This window comes from Selaginella moellendorffii, unplaced genomic scaffold, assembly GCF_000143415.4.
Source record: "Selaginella moellendorffii unplaced genomic scaffold, v1.0 SELMOscaffold_108, whole genome shotgun sequence".
NCBI classification, from domain to species: Eukaryota; Viridiplantae; Streptophyta; class Lycopodiopsida; order Selaginellales; family Selaginellaceae; genus Selaginella; species Selaginella moellendorffii.
Genome location: NW_003314369.1, coordinates 546,659 through 564,857, shown reverse-complemented (window position 1 = coordinate 564,857; position 18,199 = coordinate 546,659). Strand labels below are relative to the sequence as shown.

Sequence of the window (18,199 nt, the reverse complement as noted above, 5' to 3'; positions counted from 1 at the left end):
ACAAAGTATTTTTAGTGTACTGGAAAAAATCCTTGAATACTTAAAATGAATAGGATATATTTTTTTTGTACCGGCATAATCCTTAAAAGAGGAAATCTCATTCGGATAAATTCCTTAATATATGAAAACTATAAGGAAGTTAAACATCTACAAACCGTCACTTTAGCTTCTATAAATATGCCTATAAGCTGCACCTTCCTTCCATGCTTGCACCACTGTTTCGAAATCAAACTTAGCTATTGGCGGACCCTCAATGGAGATCCTCACAAGCTCGTCAACCATCTCCGTCCCCATCTGGTTTCGAAACTTATTCTTCACCAAGTTGATTCTACTAAACCCACACTCACATGATGCAATGTTGCAGCATTGAACCATGCCGACCATTGCCAACTTCAGCAAGTTGGGATACTTCTTCGTCCAGATACTGTGAGCATAAATCATTCCCCAAACATCCACAAAAGTTTTCCCCTTCCACTCCTCGGAAGCTATTATCTTCCATAAACTGTACTCTTCAGCCAGCTCTGCTTCATTGATCATCCCTGTGTAGAACTTTCCAAGTTCCTGAACCTCAAACTTACCAAAAGCTTTCAACTCATGCACTGATGAAGGTAAGTTGATAGGAGCTAAAAAGTGGAACTTGGAGAGAATACCAGTTGCCTCAGAGTCCTGTAACCTGGTCCTTATACCCTCCAAAAGACTAGTGCCAAAGTTCTTTTGAAACTCTAGTACCTCCTCCAAATCTTCTCCGTGAATCGACCTGATCATTTCCACGTCTCTGTATTCGTTTCCCTTAATTGATGACCTGAGCTCATCCAAAGGACCATTGCGGCCTCCACCATCTGGGATTATAGGATATCCTCTGCTATCCAATTGAAAACCATTCAAATCCACCTGCTTATCCAAATAGTATACCTGTATCTTGGCCATAGTTGCCTTGCATAAAGGTGCAACACTAGTCACGTCCATAGTCTGTGCTTGAAACTCCAGGTTCAGCTGATTTACCACTGCCAAGATATCTCCTAGAAAGTGGAGTGCATAAAGGAACTTGAAACTCCTGAGACGGTCATACAGCTTCCTTGTTTGAGTTGTTCTCCCATCCTTAAAAAACTTGAGTAGTGGTTCCAGACACTCACACATCCTGGTAATGGCTCCACCCCTACTCAACCAACGTGTCTGCTGGATCTGCAACACCTTCAGCACCTTGAAGTCTAGCTCGTCCTGTAGTGCCTGTAGCTGCTGCAACCTGCTAGAACTTCTTGAGAGAAAACTGGCTACCTTGTTCACCACCTAATCCACTTCATCGCAAAGATTATGAACTGCTGGATTCTTGTAGACGTCCTCCACACATAAGTTAGCTCTGTGTGAAAGACAATGTATGGAGGTCATGAATGGATTGACCTCCTTCAACCTTGCTGCAACCCCTGTCCTGTTTCCTGTCATAACATTGCAGCCGTCTTAACCAAACCCCACGAACCTGCTCATATCCAGCCCCCAATCCTGCAGTGAAGCTATGGTGGTGTTAAAAATCACCTCTGCAAAACTATTGTTCACCATTGACAAGCCTAAATAGCTTGTCAACACCCTTGCGTCGTGGATGTAGGTCACGTAAAAGATGAGGTGTTTACTAGTACTGCATTAACAAATTTAGAACCAAGAATATCACTAATCAGCTTTACTTTATATCCGTGCTCTCATCTAGCATTATTCCAAAGAATGGGCTAGCTTTAACTTTCTCCAAAATTTGATCTAAGAGCACCTACACAACAAAATTCAGTCAAGGTTTATCATCAGACTTTAGCTCACCTTGTTGATGAAAGTGATGAAGCGTGAGCAGGCCATCACGTTCTTGTACATGCTAGGAACATAAACTCCGTTCAACTGTTGTAGCTCCAGAAGCAGTGGGTATTTGCGAAGAGGAACAAAACCTTATGCAATAGCATAAGCAGTCCTAAACAAGCAAATAACTCCCTTCTCTACTGCCTCTTATTGCCGATCATTTGCAGCTGCCATGGAGGATTGACTGCCAACTTTCACCTCAGCTATGTAAATGGAATGCTTGTGATCTTTTGTTTGCCCATGAGCATGGAAACTTGAAGTCTTCATGTTTGTGGAACCTGATGTACCAAATGGATTCTTGCAATTCTTGTTGGCACGGCATATTGAGCAAAAGATCAGTGCTGTAATGCAAGTAGGATTAGATGAAAAATCAAGAAAATTATTACCATTTTTCTGATCAAAATGCAACCACCGCCATTTTATGACCCATGCAGGTTGCCACTTCCCCCTACAAATTTTCTTCTCCTTCTCCTCTACTGATGCAGCATCACCTTCTCCCACTTCACATCCCTCCTTAGGCTCAGTCCCCTCCAGGTTGTCCTCATCTACAAAACCTCCTCTCTCCACAATGGGGGCAAAACTTAACAAAGATTGCTTTGATTGAGCAATGGCTTTTGCAGCAGCCTTGCTCCTACCTGCAGGCACCCTCCTCATTTCCCAGATGATCTCCCCACCAAAATCTATGTTCACGCCCACGCCCACGCCCACGTGAACATTGTGAAAGAATATTCTAACCTTAGAGCCCATGTGAACATTGTGAAAGAATATTCTAACCTTAGATTAATGACATGGTTTACTTAGTGTAACTATGTTTAGTTAGTGTTAACTAAGATTGATGATTATTTATTTAATCTTGTTAATTAGAATTAATTAAACATAATTAACCATGAAACCCTAATCCTCAAAAGGTAGGTGAATGTACCGGCAGGATTCCTTATAACATCCAAACGTACCGGATCTAGCCTTATACGAGATTTTTTGCACCGGTCGTATATCCTTGTAACTTTGTTTTGTACCGGCAATTCTGAAATGGTACTGGCGGGGTACAAAGGAGCCTCGGACTTTGTTACACACTGACAGCAGGAGACACCTCTGATTGGCTTTTGCATGTCTTCAGTACATGCATCTGACAGCTTCCACCTCAATACAAGTCACAGTCTCAAAAAAAACCAAGGCTATTAATGTTTCTTCTCCATTCAAACACATAAAGACAAGACTCAATCCCTAGGCAGGACAGAAACAAATGGAATCAGAGTAAGGCCAGGAAGGATAATCAAAATAGCATACCTCACATGCAATATACATCCGTGCTGGCTTATATTGCCTCCCATGTCATTGTTTCCAGATCACAGATGTTGAGGTCATTGAGTAGACACCTATTGGAGTCTTCTCCACCAAACATGACTCCACTAAACAGGATCCGATCAGCGAAACAGACTGGCCCCTCAAACAGCAAATGGTCAATCTCAGGTTCGTGATACAGTATGTCACATGCACCAGAGCTTGTCCATATGTTGGAAAAAGCAACCAAGTGAAAGTCTGTATATCAAAAACATGAACTGGAGATAGAGAGCACTGAAGTGAGACACTGAAATGCATTATATTAACCTGAGACAGAGTCAAGGGTTTCTCAAGTGGCCACCAACAAACAGCATCTGTTCTTCAGAATCTGAAAACACTCCGGAATATTGTAAGATGAAAGTAAAAAGCTAAAAAAATTACCAGGCTATGACCAGCACAAGGGGGATCAGTGGCATGGACAAGGACAAAAGGAGACATTGGGAGCTTTTGCTCAACTTTGGACCAGGTGAGTGTTCTTAGATTGAGCACCTATGGCAAAGGTGCAACATCAGTTATTAAAGAGCAAAACACTACATACCTGGACATTGTTCCACCATTTGCTGATGGCAGCAAGGGGGATGGAGGAGAGTTGTTTGCAGCAGGGATGTACTCTTCCTGAAGGCTTGGATTTAAATCATTGTCTTGCATAGGCTGAAAGAAAGCTGCAAAGTTTTAGTTCTAACACAAAAACGAAAAAATATAAAGCCATTTCACCAATTTTCTCAGCTTTTCTCTCTGGCGACTTGACTACCAGTCTGGATCTTTTTCCTGCAAAGATAAATAGATGGAAACTCTCAAAAAACATTGAAAATCTTACTTTCAAGGTTCTAAAGAAGAGCAGCATAGCTTCAGTCAATGGCCCACTTCTCCACTGTGAGCGCAAGCTGTGAGAAGCAGCAAATGGCTTGTCTCATCTGGGGACATGGTCTTCATTTCCAAAACCTTGCTCCAACTAAAGGAAAAGGAAACATTAACACACACACACACACACACACACACAGAGTAGCTCACAATCTGCCCTATCACCCTAAAAAGTTTCACTTGATTTGGAGTGTCACTATTGAAGCATTGCCACCCCTTTGGCACTTGATCTATGCCATCTATTTGAAGTTTTTGAATTTGAACTGTTAGATTCACCGGATGCCATATGCCAATAGCACATTTAAATAAGGGAGTATGATAAATATAAGATTAATCTAAATGAATAATAACCGTTAAATGGTAGAATATCCTTGAATATCCAAAAATATTTTAAGTATATTCACTACCACCCCATTTCTTTGCTTAAGCAAATTAATAATTACTAAAATTAATTATTATTATAACTATTAAAGATTAAATTTATTAAAGAAAGATGGTCTTGCACATCCCATCAGTGGTCACCTGTTGTGGTACTAGCCAAGAATTTATTATTATAATTCATGGTCAAGTTCTTTTCAATTTGAGCATGACCAGGTTATAACATCATTGCTGAATTCAGCTAATTCACCAAGGGTGTTAAAGTTCCTGTGGCACAGCACCGAAATGATGAACTTTGCTTGGAGGGAATGTCAAGCTACTCCTTCAAGCCTCACATATATCGTGTGCTACACTCTCCACACAAAAGGTGACGAGGATCGATTCACGGTCACAGCGAGCGCCCAGATTTCGTTCTTCTGCTAGCTTCATCGAATCTTTGTGATTTTCTTTAGTCGTTATGACGCAAAGTTTTAAAATTCCTATATTATAAAAAAAAAAAAGGAGCAATGGATGTTTTTCACATTGTCGTGTAAACATTATGATTTAAACAAGTCGAGATCAACACGTACGACGAGACACTTCTATAAAGGATTAACGTCCCTGAAACTTCCAGTATCTTTTTTGACGTAGATGTCACTAAGCAAGGTCTTTTATTCGGGTTAATCCTCTATTTGACCAAACAAAAAGACTCCGGGTTCGATTCCTGGCATCCCCAATCTAAATTTTTTGATCGTTGTCTTAACTTTTATTTTTCCTCGCCAAGCCAATCGAAAGTAAGCCCGCATTCTTCCACTTCTTGTCAAGCAGCTGGCTTTGAACCATTTTCGCGCTTCCTCCAGCTCGGCGCTTCAGTCAATAGACAAACTCCATACTTTTGCTTAGCACGGACAAGCCTGGGATGGCTGCACGCCGTGAGCACACAAAGAAGTGCCATTCGTCTTGCATCTCATTGAAGAGCTTAAAACCATTCGTGTGTCCCCATCGCGGATCATGGCCGTCTAGGCAACTGCGTCTGGAGTCACCTTACAGAATCTTGTTCACCCTCACTAATACTCTTGCCTGAAACTTGTAGCCTTGTATCATCCTCATGAATTGGACTCCATACTTGGGAGCGTTCGCAGGAAGCAGCAAATAGTTCGGCCTCAGCCTGTGCACAGCGTACATGAAGTAACCTTGGAGCTTGTACGTCCTCGAGTCCACACCTGAAGATATCTGCGTCAATTCCCTTCAGAGGCTCCAAAGCTCCCACGCTGCTGCTAGCCTTGGGCTGGGCTCGCATTCGATGGAACAGGAGAAAGTCAAACTCGTGGAACCTTGACAAGAAACAGTGCAATAGTTCGTTTGAAGAAAGAGTGTGCTTGCCACTTGCAACTGTAAAGCCTGGCTTGTTTCGTTTCTCTGCAAGTAAAGCACTGAGTTCGTACTGGAAGAACTATAAATCGTATGGTACGTACTCTTCGATCCAGATTTCTCCATCGTCATTGGCACTCTTAGGTGGCGAAGTTCACTTATTCTCTGGCCCTGGGCTGGTTCCGGTCGAGAACTTCTGCGTCCAAGTCGGGGGAAAATCCTTTGAGACCTGTTCGTTTGATCGCAGTTAGCCACGCAATTCCTTCATGAGAAAATCTCTTCACACCTGTTTCTTCTCCGTAGGTACCGAAAGTGATAAAATCCTCCCCTAATAACCTTCTTTGGATCTTGTATTGTCAATCGCTTCTACAAGGCATTTAGAAAGTTAACACGGGGGACTCAAAGTGTCACGTACCAGATAGTTAACTTAAGCTTCGGCGCATCCTTGCGGCTTCTTCCAGCATCCCAGCCTCAGCATAAAGATTGGCCATGAGCACGTAAGCCGGGGCATTTTGATTGTCGAGCTCCATGATGGACTCGAAAGCAAGCCTCCCGAGCGCCACGTTCTTCCACTTCCAGCAAGCTCCCAGCACTGCCTTCCATATCACAACATCCGGCTTGCAGCTCATCCCTTTCACCAATTTCACTGCCTCGTCGAGTTGATTCGCGCGGCCGAGAAGCTCCACCATGCAAGTGTAGTGTTGAATCGTGGGAGCAATCCCATGCTTGCGGAGCATTGCTCTGAATTCGTCCTTCGCTCTGTCGACCAGGCCGGCGTGGCTACAGGCAGTGAGAACGGAGAGGAGCGTAACACCGTCTGGCTTCACACCGCCAACTTTCTCCATTCTCTCGAAAAGGTCCAGCACCCGAGTTGCGTCGCCTCGGCAGCTATAGCCTGCGATCAATGAGCTCCATGTCACTAAATCTTTCTTCAAAATGGAACTAAATACCTCCTCGGCCTCGGCCATGCTCCCACACTTCGCGAAGAAACTAACGAGCGCGTTTGCGACGATGGGATCTCTCTCTAGTCCAAAACTGCGGGCTTCCATCTGGATTTGCCTCCCGAATTCCAGTGCCACCAAGCTGGAGCAAGCTTTCAAAACGGCCACGAAAGTACCGGCGTCTGGAGCACAGCCTGAGGTGTGACGCATCTGTCTGTAGAGTTCCAAAGACACGGCGCCTTCCCCACACTCCGCATACCCGATGATGATACAGTTCCATGAGACGGTGTTCTTCTGTGGAAGGCTTTCGAAGAGATTGCGAGCAAGTGTGATGCGACCGCACTTCGCGTAGAGATCGATCACAGAGTTTGCCACTGCAAGGTCCAGCGTTCCAGCTTGAGAATGGATGCGTGCTCCTGTTTCGAGACACTTGAGCCTGAACTTTACGAGCCTTTCTTTCTCAGCAGTTCCCAGTGCTTCTTCTGATGCCCCTGCCGCCGTCAAGGTAGAGCAAGCTTTCAAAGTTGCCAGTAAAGTCACACGATCCGCCACACACCCTGTTGATTGCATGCGCTTGTAAAACTCGAGAGCTTGCTCGGACTCCCCGTTATGGACATATCCCAGGATCATGCACTTCCACGAGATTGAGCTGTGACGACCCATAGCTTGAAACACAGTGCAAGCGTCTTCCATGCTCCCACACTTCGCGTAGAAGTCGAGTAGAGAGTTTGCCACGAAGTGATCCGACTGGTTTCCACTTGCCACGGCCTTGGAATGAATAACCCTTCCCTGCTCCAGCCACTTTTGTCTCGAGGGACCATCTTTCTCTCCTTCGGCCAAGCTAGCACAAGCCTTGAGCGCAGCGAGGAGAGTTACGCGATCTGGACCGCAGCCTTCGTCTTGCATTCGCGAGTAAAGCTTGAGAGCAAACTCCGCTTCCCCAGCCTGTGCATAACCCGAAATGATCGAAGTCCATGAAATCACGTCCCGCTGCCTCATGCTCTCAAACACCTTTTGTGCATCTTCCATGCTCCCACACTTGGAGTACATATCCACCAGCGAGTTTGCCACAGCAAGGTCCCGGACAAATCCTGCTCTGGCGACTCGAGAATGAAGAGCTCTTCCCTGTTCCAGCGATTTGATCTTCACTGCTCTTCCTAGTATCTCGCGAGCTTCTTCCTTCTCTGCGCAGCTAGAGCATGCCTTCACTGCTGCGATGACCGTGACACGATCCGGCTCACAGCCTTCTTCTTGCATGCGCGCGAAGAACTTAAGAGCCAGAGCGCCATCTCCACACCTTGCATATCCCGAGATCATGGAAGTCCACGAAACGACGTCCCGATGCTTCATCTCAGAGAAAGCTTGCAACGCGTCCTCCATGCTTCCACACTTTGCGTACATATCCAGCACAGAGTTCGCCACCACGCTGTTTGAAGAACAGTAATTCGTTCGCTCGGCAACGTAGCTATGGACTCGCTTACCTGTTTGGAGGTCTCGCGAGTTTCTACACGCTGTCAATGCCGCAAGCACGACACCAACGCCCGGAATCGCTCCCGCCTGCTGCAACGCGTCGTAGATCGACGGAATTCCAGCATTGGAGCCGCTCTTCTTCTTGGGAGTTCTCCACCTGCGAAAGAAACGCGATTGAAAACCCTGAAACTGGAGCGAGAATTCTTACCTCGATGATCCAGCGCCGGCGCCAGTGGCAGCGCCATAGCCAGGAGATTTCCGGTGCCCGCCGCGATCTCCAGGAGCTCCAGCTGCCGCGATCGAATGAATTGCCCGCATTGTCGATTAGACCTAACAGTAAGAGCATTTCAAATAAGCCCGCTCTTTTTATTCCAATCTCCTGTTATTAGCAGGCATAGCGAAGCTACTGTGGCTCTTGCAAAAACACGTCCACTCGATGCTTTGCAAAAGCTCTTAGTAGCCACTACGACCATGGATTGGAAGCAATCGAGAACGCATCCAGTAGAGCATTCACAAGGAAAATTTCATTCTCAAGACCGTGTAACCTGTTTGACAAGCTTGAGGTAGAAGCCATGGCGGCAAGCAAAACCTAAGAACGTGGATGGATTGGATAAAGGAATATAATTTTAAACCTAAAGTTATGTTTTGATGGAGAGATTGGAAGAGTTGGGCTATAGATTAGACGAAGAAAGCTTAGAACTGCGACATACAGCGACTGATGCTGGCTTTCAGTTTGTAAGCCAATCTCATTATGAGTGTGTAAGCGATGCTCTGGAGATTAGCTTATGGAAACGGTACTACTTAGGTAAGAATTTCACATGCTGACTGATTTATTTCTACATGATATAGAGAGAATGGAGTTACCCTCACAAAAGGTTCTAGTGGTTAGATTCAATTTATATTTTTAAAATGTTTTGTCCTTCAGTGCTTTTTTTTCTTACCTAAGAATGCTGTTAAAGCTAGCGAGCTTGTTATTCTTGGCTGTGGAGCTGGAAATGTAGCGTACGTTTTCTAACTCAATTAGTTTTAGTACAAGGATTTAATTTCTGGTTTTGTTATTATCAGTGCAGGGCTCAAAAGCTATGTATTAATGTAAGTTTCTTATATTTAAATTTGTGGTACAGCGTGCACTAAAGATTGGGAGTGTTTTGCCATTTCTTGGTAAATTTTAAAGAAAATTAGTATTTTAATCAGATATAACTTGATATTTTATTAGAGTGGCACACAAGAGGAACATTGCAATGTTAGTTTTGAATCCAAATCATGCCTCTCTAAAAACGGTAGTATTATTTTAATTTTTTTTAATTCTACCTTTACTTATTAATGTTTTTATTGTCATACTTTAAGAATTTGAGAGAACATATTATATCTGTATTAGATAATGTATGTCAAAAAGTTCCAGCTAAACAAATTGCTATTATTGCACATTCATGTGGATGCTTACAAGCTCCTAAAATATCGAGGTTTTAGTTATTTACTTGATATATTTTATATCTATTCTAGACTTTACAGAGTCAGAGGTGCTACAACGTCTCAAATGCATTGCTCTCACTGATGCTGGACAAAGCTGCCTTAGACACCCCATTAAAATTTTAACAATCAGGTAAAGCATTCTAAATTGATGCATTTGTTTGTAGAAATGTTGGCTGAATCAGTCTTAAAATTGTTAAACTTGAGGAATGTCAGTAACAACTTTGGCAAACAACTTTTCTGCTTCAGGAAGGCTTTCATCCTTGGTCCATCTATAAGTAAGCTTCCACACTTTGCTTACTAAGACCAAGAGCTTTCTTGGTTGGATTCTGGAACTTCACCTTGGTTCCATGTCATTCAGAAAACGCTCACACCTTGATAAGTCAAAGTTAATGCAGTGTCCTGAACATTTCTTTCTAAGGCTTTTGGAATTAAACCGCAGCCTCCTTGAATGAAAGCCACTCTTCTTCTTCACCAAAGGAAACGTTCTGAAAGCAAGAAAAGCCTAAAACATGGACTGGTAAGGCCTGCTCGCAAGCATCAAAGAATGGAGAGCCTGCAAATCCACGCTTGGGATCTTCAAGACAAAGGCAGAGAATAGAGTGTGATCTTGTGGAGCAAAATGGTGGCGGAGTTGCAACCAGTGGGCATTATAAAGGATTTGAGCAAAGCAACAATAGCTGGTGGCAGTAGTGTTGTTTGTGGATGTATGGTACATGATAAGCGCCATCGCAAAACAGGAGAAAATTGGCTATCCCTTCCATGCAAGAGGCTTTGACCAATAAAAGTCAATGCTAATTGTAAATGCTAGAGAATATTCGTTTCGTTTGAGAAATAGGTATTTAGCTATCGCATTTGGCCGGGCTGGAGCTCCGCACGGCGACGATGCCACTCCGCTAGCGGAAGCACGAGATCTGGGCGCTCGCTGTCCACCGTGAAACGATCTTCGTCCACCTTTTGTGCGGAGAGTGTAGCACATAGCACAATCGTGTATTCCTTCGTGTCATTGCTGGTGTGGAGCCTCGCATATCTGACCGTGGGTGTGAACCAGAAGTAAGCCTCACGCCTCCCGTAAGCATTCGCCCGGTTTGAGAGCATTCCCCTCTCCATGATCGAGGCAACGTTCTTCGTTTGGGTGCCGTGCCACAGGAACTTCAACACCTCTGGGGCGTCAGCTGGTTCGAATTCAGCACTGATGTTACCTGGTCGTGCTCAAAAGAATTCCATAAGAAACACTGAGCTCTTACCAAGATCGGGATGGTCCTTTTCCATCGCTTCATATGCTGCCTTAAACCGGGTGTAGGGAGCGTATGTCTCGCGATTTTGCACCGTGAGGAAAGAATTCCGCTTGAGCGAGATGCGCACATCACTGCACTCCATGTTGCTGATCCGTTTCTTGATGAACGAACACGACACTATATAGGAGAGTCCTCGGCGAGGCTGCATTTCCCGAGCAGGAAAAGCTTAAGCAGGCAAATATCCGGACAGCATACCAGTTCAACCGCGTCGTCATCCTCAATGTCAGCTTGGTGAGATTGGTCGTTCTGCAGATTCTGCAATAGAAACAATTCTATCAGCGAAGTAAGCTAAAGTTGTAAACGAACCTTTTCCTTGGACTGTCGAGAGCACGCAGAAGCACACAAGGTTACCAAAGATGATAAGGCCCAGCAACATAGACTCGCCAATCCTTGCTGCAAAACACACAGCGCTCGGACTCATACTTTGGCAAGAACAACGCTTGTACCAATTTGCCGTGAGCTCGCGGGGCCTAAAATTTAGTAGAAGAAACGTTTAACGACTAAAGAGAAGATCGAGTCAAATCTTTGAAAGCATACCGGTTGCTCGAGCGCTGGGCTCTCATTTCCCTGCGTGAAAGAATATTGCCAGATTCCGAGATGAAAGAAATCTGCATTGTACCGGAAACTCCTCGAGAGGTTGCGCGGCTAGTCGTGGCTCATCGTTCTGTGGAACAGATCCACTACAGCGCTGCCGGCAAAGGGATTATAACGTACAAGCGTACCTTTGCCGAGATTTCTAGAATTTCTCCGTCTCCTCCACTGCCAGGCTCCATGGCACGCTCGAAATCTTTGCATTGGCGCCAGTAGCGGAAGATTAGAAACGCTTCGACATCGGAGACAGGATTGATCGAGCGCGATCACATCACAGTACCTGCTGGCGGCCGGAAGCCGGATTATAAGAGCGCGAGGCCCGGGCGCGCACAAAGACGATGGATTTTCGACGCCCTAGCTGTTGGAGACGAAGAGCGCGTATAGAGAATGCAATAAACCTAGCAACCAAGGGGACGGCAGGCTCTACGAGCTTCAAAGCATCGGCCAGCAGCAAATAGGACACGGCCACGTGTCAAAACAGCATCTTCTCGGCATCTTATCAAATTTTGCCGCCTTGTAGAAATGAAAGAGGATATTCTTTGGTATGTACTACATTGTGCTTGTAAAAAAAGAGCGCGTTCTCAAATGATTTGAGCATGCTCCTCCCTCAAGTAAATCGCCTCCATCAACAAGTACCCCGCCTCGTCCCTCGCCTCCCTTGAACCAGCCGATCGAAAGCACGCAAGTGCTCGGCAGGACGAACTCCATACTTTTCTTCCATCTCATTGGAGCAGCGCTGCGCTTGGCGGACAAGCCCGGTATGGCTGCACGCCGTGAGCACGCAAAGAAGCCGAAGAGCTTTGCGTCGCGGCTGTGTGCTGCTATCACGGACGTCCAGGCAACCTCGTCTGGTTTCGCCAGTGACTTGAAGGCCTGCTGTGCCTTTGCGTTCCCGGTTTTCCCATAGCCATCAACGAGGACGTTCGCGTCCTCGAGTCCACACCTGGAGATATCTGCTCCAGGGCTCCCGCGCTGCTGCTAGAGCAGCCACGAAAGTTGACGCGTCGTCGCATTAGTTGCAGAGCCCGAGTCCAGGACAGCGCGTCGTGACGGCGCACCTTTTGGAACACTTTCCAGGCGTCCCGGATGTTTCCACACTGGCGTAGAAGCTGACGAGCGTGCTGGCTAGAAAAGTTGCATGCGCTTGTAAAACTCGAGAGCTTGCTCGAACTCCCCGTTGTAGACATATCCCAGGATCATGCACTTCCACGAGATTGAGCTGTGACGACCCATAGCTTGAAACACAGTGCAAGCGTCTTCCATGCTCCCACACTTCGCGTAGAAGTCGAGTAGAGAGTTTGCCGACTGGTTTCCACTTCCCACGACCTTGGAATGAATAGCCCTTCCCTGCTCCAGCCACTTTTGTCTCGAGGGACCATCTTTCTCTCCTTCGGCCAAGCTAGCACAAGCCTTGAGCGCAGCGAGGAGAGTTACGCGATCTGGACCGCAGCCTTCGTCTTGCATTCGCGAGTAAAGCTTGAGAGCAAACTCCGCTTCCCCAGCCTGTGCATAACCCGAAATGATCGAAGTCCATGAAATCACGTCCCGCTGCCTCATGCTCTCAAACACCTTTTGTGCATCTTCCATGCTCCCACACTTGGAGTACATATCCACCAGCGAGTTTGCCACAGCAAGGTCCCGGACAAATCCTGCTCTGGCGACTCGAGAATGAAGAGCTCTTCCCTGTTCCAGCGATTTGATCTTCACTGCTCTTCCTAGTATCTCGCGAGCTTCTTCCTTCTCTGCGCAGCTAGAGCATGCCTTCACTGCTGCGATGACCGTGACACGATCCGGCTCACAGCCTTCTTCTTGCATGCGCGCGAAGAACTTAAGAGCCAGAGCGCCATCTCCACACCTTGCATATCCCGAGATCATGGAAGTCCACGAAACGACGTCCCGATGCTTCATCTCAGAGAAAGCTTGCAACGCGTCCTCCATGCTTCCACACTTTGCGTACATATCCAGCACAGAGTTCGCCACCACGCTGTTTGAAGAACAGTAATTCGTTCGCTCGGCAACGTAGCTATGGACTCGCTTACCTGTTTGGAGGTCTCGCGAGTTTCTACACGCTGTCAATGCCGCAAGCACGACACCAACGCCCGGAATCGCTCCCGCCTGCTGCAACGCGTCGTAGATCGACGGAATTCCAGCATTGGAGCCGCTCTTGTTCTTGGGAGTTCTCCATCTGCGAAAGAAACGCGATTGAAAACCCTGAAACTGGAGCGAGAATTCCTACCTCGATGATCCAGCGCCAGTGGCAGCGCCATAGCCAGGAGATTGCCGGCGCCCGCCGCGATCTCCAGGAGCTCCAGCCACCGCGATCGAATGAATCGCCCGCATTCTCGATTAGACCTAAGAGTAAGAGCATTTCAAATAAGCCCGCTCTTTTTATTCCAAGCTAAGCTACTGTGGCTCTTGCAAACACGCCCACTCCAAAGCATCGATGCTTTGCAAAAGCTCTTAGTAGCCACTACGACCATGGATTGGAAGCAATCGAGAACGCATCCAGTAGAGCATTCGCGAAGTAAATTTCATTCTCAAGACCATATAGGCTTATCAAGAGATTCCTGCTTGACAAGCTTGAGAGCTTGAGGTAGAAGCCATGGCGGCAAGCAAAGAAGAACAAGTAACAACTGGCATATGTCCAATTCTCTGTGCAATGCAAGTGTCTTGTGATTCTGAGCTCTTCCTTGATAAAAGGAATATATGTATATGTTATTTTAAAACCTAGTTAGGGTTTGCTTTGATGGAGAGATTGGAAGAGTTGGGCTATAGATTAGATGAAGAAAGCTTAGAACTGCGACATATAGCGACTGCTGCTGGTTTTCAGTTTGTAAGCCAATCTCATTATGAGTGTGTAGGCAATGCTCTGGAGATTATTGTGCATCAGCTTATGGAAACGGTACTAGTTAAGTTAAAAAAAAATTGTGCTAACTGTTTTATTTCTAGAAGTATGGTATGGAGAGAGTGGAGCTACCCTCACAAAAGGTTTATTGGTTAGATTCAATTTGAGATTTTAAAACCTCATGTGCTTTTTCAGTGCTTTGTTTTCTTATCTAAGAATGCTGTTAAAGCTAATGAGCTTGTTATTCTTGGCTGTGGAGCTGGAAAAGTAGCGTAAGTTTTCTAACTCAATTAATTTTAGTACAGGGATTTAATTTCTGGTTTTGTTTTTATCAGTGCAGGGCAATGGGCTCGGAAGCTATGTATTAATGTAAGTTCTTTATAAGTTTCCAATTTGAGACTGAATTTAAATTTTGGTACAGGGTTCACTAAAGATTGGGAGTGTTTTGCCATTTCTTGGTAAATTTTAAGAAAATTAGTATTTTAGTCAGATATAACTTTATATTTTATTAGAGTGGGCACACAAGAGGAACATTGCAATATTAGTTTTGAATCCAAATCATGCCTCTCTAAAAACGGTAATGCAATTTTAAGTTTTCTTATTCTACCTTTACTTATTAATGTTTTTATTATAGGAGTCATACTTTAAGAATCGGAGAGAACATATTATATCTGTATGGGATAATATATGTCAAAAACTTCCAGCTAAACAACTTGCTATTATTGCACATTCATGTGGTGGATATGATGCTTATGAGCTTCTAAAATATCGAGGTTTTAAGTATTTACTTGATATATTTTATATTTATTATAAACTTTACAGAGTTAGAGGTGCTACAACGTCTCAAATGCATTGCTTTCACTGATGCTGGACAAAGCTCATATGTGAAGGTAAAACATATGTTTTTTCTTTTTTATATATTATTTTATTTTTACAGAATCTTTCTTGTACTTCTCGGATGTTTGTGGTACAAAATTGTAAAGAATGGGTTTCAAGCTCCATGCCTTTGGGAACGATCATAAGAACATCAAGTTCAGAGAAGAAGGAAATAACATCAAGAAAGGGATATTGGTGTTTTAGTCGCTCCAACACTAAATTACCTCCAACTAAGACAGATATTGGTTGTGTGGAGATTTCAGCAGGAACTGCATCTCATGCTGAAACAACCATGAAGGCTTTTGAAGAGATTTGTAGGTTTATTTTGATGAAGTTTTCTGAAATTAAATGAATGTCTAGGATCTCCCATCAAAAGTCTAGCAATCAAGTAGAGCATTCTAAATTGATGCATTTATTTGTAGAAATGTTGGCTGAATCAGTCTTAAAATTGTTAAGCTTGAACTTTGGCAAACCACTTCTCTGCTTCAGAAAGGCCTTCATCCTTGGTCCATCGCTTCCACACTTTGCTTACTAAGACAAGAGCTTTCTTGGTTGGATCTCTGGAACTTCACCTTGGTTCCATGCTATTCAGAAAAAGTTCGCACCTTGATAAGTCAAAGTTAATGCAGTGTCCTGGACATTTCTTTCTAAGTCTTTGGGGATTAAACCGCAGGCTCCTTGAATGAAAGCCACTCCTTTCTACACCAAAGGAAACGTTTGAAAGGCAAGAGAAGCCACAAAACATGAACTGGTAAGGTCTGCTTGCAAGCACCAAGGCATGGAGAACCTGCAAATCCACGCTCGGGATCTTCAAAACAGAGGCAGGGAATAGATTTGCTCCGTGCTCCACAAAATGGTGGAGTTGTAACCGGTGGGCACTATAAAGGATTTGAGCAAAGCAACAATAGTTGGTGGCAGTAGTGTTGTTTGTGGATATATGGTACATGGCAAGTGCCATCCCAAAATCAATGTTGCAGAAGAAAGGAATAAAGCTCCAGTAACGAATCGCTTTATGTGGCTATCGATCCACATGCGTGAAGAATTGTGGGAGCATAACCTAAATACTACATTAAACATGGAGGAGAAACACAAGGAGACTTTTGAGACAAAATAATTGTAGTGGATAGACTTAAAATATACTAGTCTCAAGAGTGGACTAATAGAATCTTGAGGTAAGAACATTCTTGTAAAAAGGAAAGCATTTCTTTCTTTCATGTTTTCTAGATCCGATCACAAGATTTACTGTTACATCAACTGCAAATCTCAGCCAGAACAACATTACACGAAGCAAATCTTAAAATACTTCTTTGGCTGGTCCAAAAGGTACAACCTTACTTTGAAGAGCTCGTGTGCAAACACTTGCATCTCTTAAAGGCTATCCCGTTCTGCATCCAGAGGTACACTATAAGTCCTTTGAGGTCTTAATTAAACCACTTTTAGCCTGTTGTGCAGAAAAATTGTCAGGCAGCTCTTGTCAGTGAAAGCCAATCTGAAAAGGTAAAAGATAAAAGAAAGAGAACCAACTTCTCTTCTTGTTGTTTCCAGGCATCTACAGCACTAAGCTGGACAGACAGAGAACCGAGCAGAAAGTGGAGCAGTAGCTTCATGAAATGGCACCCAGAGATCAGTAGCAAGCTTGGGGAGGCCTTGGAGCTCCAACGTGCAAAGTTCCTAAGCAAAGAAGTTGCATCATGATTCTATGAGAATCTTGATGCATCTTATGTTCCAAGCAGTTACAAGCCAAATAACATTTGGAATGCTGACAAAACTAGTGTCTGAGCCAATTGTTTTAGAGGTGTCAAAGTTTTGGACACCCGAAGTGTCAGCTTCAGCTACTGAATTGTCCCAAACAACACTGAACACATGATTGTTCTTGTGGCAGTGAATGCTGCTACCTGGATCCTATATCTTCAAAGGCAAGTGGAGGATACAAAATTGGATTGCAGATTGCAAAGTAAGAGTTACACTCACCATCAGTAAGAAAGCTTGAATGATATAAAATCTATTGGCTTGAACACTTTATGAAATCAATCCCTAATGGATGTTCGTATACAACCACCACACTCGCATTGTTGATGGCCACAGGTCTTATGTGACCAAACTTGTCCTGGAAACAGCAAGACTATTAGGCATGGACGTGATATTACTACCCATCTCACCACATGCAACCTTTGGCATCGATCATTTCCTTTGCTTTTACCAGCATTTTCCTGGGATACAGTAAACTCTCTCGACTGACAAGATAGAGCTTTGATTTGTCAATGGCGAATAAGCGTACATGGGGCAATTGCATTTGTGCAGTACAAAGGAAACGGTGGTCATAGTGTGTTCCCTCAACTTGTTCTTCATAGTTGAATTATGCATTCAAAATTGGCGAGAGGAAACTTATGATCACAGAGAGGAGCTAGCTTTCTAGTTACGGTGGCAGCTGCCGCCATACTAGCGCCATCCTCGAGGTGCGATTCCTCCCACGTCCACTCTCATGGCCAGCATCAGCACAAAGATGGCAAGCACCGAAAACAACACCAAGCAAGCCTTGGTTCTCCATGATTTGCTGCTAAAACTAAGAGTTCAACGAGTATATTCGAGAGAAGTGATTTGATCTGTGAGGCCGCTCGTCTTTATAGCTGGAGTCAGCATACAATGCTGTAACGTCTCTTGGGGCGGCATCACTTTGTCCTTTGAAAGTTAGTCGAGGAAATCGTTCCGTGTTTGTCAATTCCTTTTCCTTTTTATAATGCTGATATGAGTAAAGGCACAGCTTATATAATATATATTATTGAACTCATGCATCACCACGTGCCATTGCTATAGACTTCACTGCCACTGAAAAGGACAAACATCCAAATAAATTGCTGGATCTTCACGATCTTTAGAAGTGTTTCATTTCACTTTCGATCGAGAGAGGGGACGTGGTTGGTGTATGTAATTGCTGGACTTTG

At 44.4% G+C, this 18,199-nt stretch overlaps 2 protein-coding genes across 2 annotated transcripts; both read right to left on the bottom strand.

Annotated features, from left to right (window-relative positions):
- Window positions 1-5,049: 5,049 nt before the first annotated feature.
- LOC112342438 lies at window positions 5,050-6,169 on the bottom strand. Its single transcript, XM_024664247.1, has 3 exons — window positions 6,053-6,169; window positions 5,871-5,995; window positions 5,050-5,814 (listed from the first exon to the last, which is right to left on the bottom strand). Exons 2-3 carry the CDS (start codon window positions 5,896-5,898, stop codon window positions 5,435-5,437), a joined length of 408 nt encoding a protein of 135 aa, XP_024520015.1. The 5' UTR covers window positions 5,899-5,995; window positions 6,053-6,169; the 3' UTR covers window positions 5,050-5,434.
- Window positions 5,342-13,876, bottom strand: LOC112342430. The gene is made up of 11 exons (XM_024664223.1): window positions 13,773-13,876; window positions 12,663-13,721; window positions 12,419-12,514; window positions 12,173-12,300; window positions 11,817-11,959; window positions 11,565-11,633; window positions 11,252-11,338; window positions 10,895-11,087; window positions 10,526-10,849; window positions 8,386-8,503; window positions 5,342-8,334 (listed from the first exon to the last, which is right to left on the bottom strand). Exons 1-11 carry the CDS (start codon window positions 13,874-13,876, stop codon window positions 6,189-6,191), a joined length of 4,467 nt encoding a protein of 1,488 aa, XP_024519991.1. The 3' UTR covers window positions 5,342-6,188.
- Between the last annotated feature and the right edge of the window lie 4,323 nt (window positions 13,877-18,199).

Coding starts and splice junctions, on each gene's coding strand:
- LOC112342438 (XM_024664247.1), bottom strand. CDS start 5,898: ATGACGATGGAGAAATCTGGATCGAAGA. Junction 5,815..5,870: donor GGAGAAATCTGGATCGAAGA/GTACGTACCATA, acceptor CTTTACTTGCAG/AGAAACGAAACAAGCCAGGC.
- LOC112342430 (XM_024664223.1), bottom strand. CDS start 13,876: ATGCGGGCGATTCATTCGATCGCGGTGGCTGGAGCTCCTGGAGATCGC. Junction 11,960..12,172: donor GAGGCGAGGGACGAGGCGGG/GTACTTGTTGAT, acceptor TGAAGCTCGTAG/AGCCTGCCGTCCCCTTGGTT. Junction 11,339..11,564: donor AACCTCTCGAGGAGTTTCCG/GTACAATGCAGA, acceptor TGTGTTTTGCAG/CAAGGATTGGCGAGTCTATG.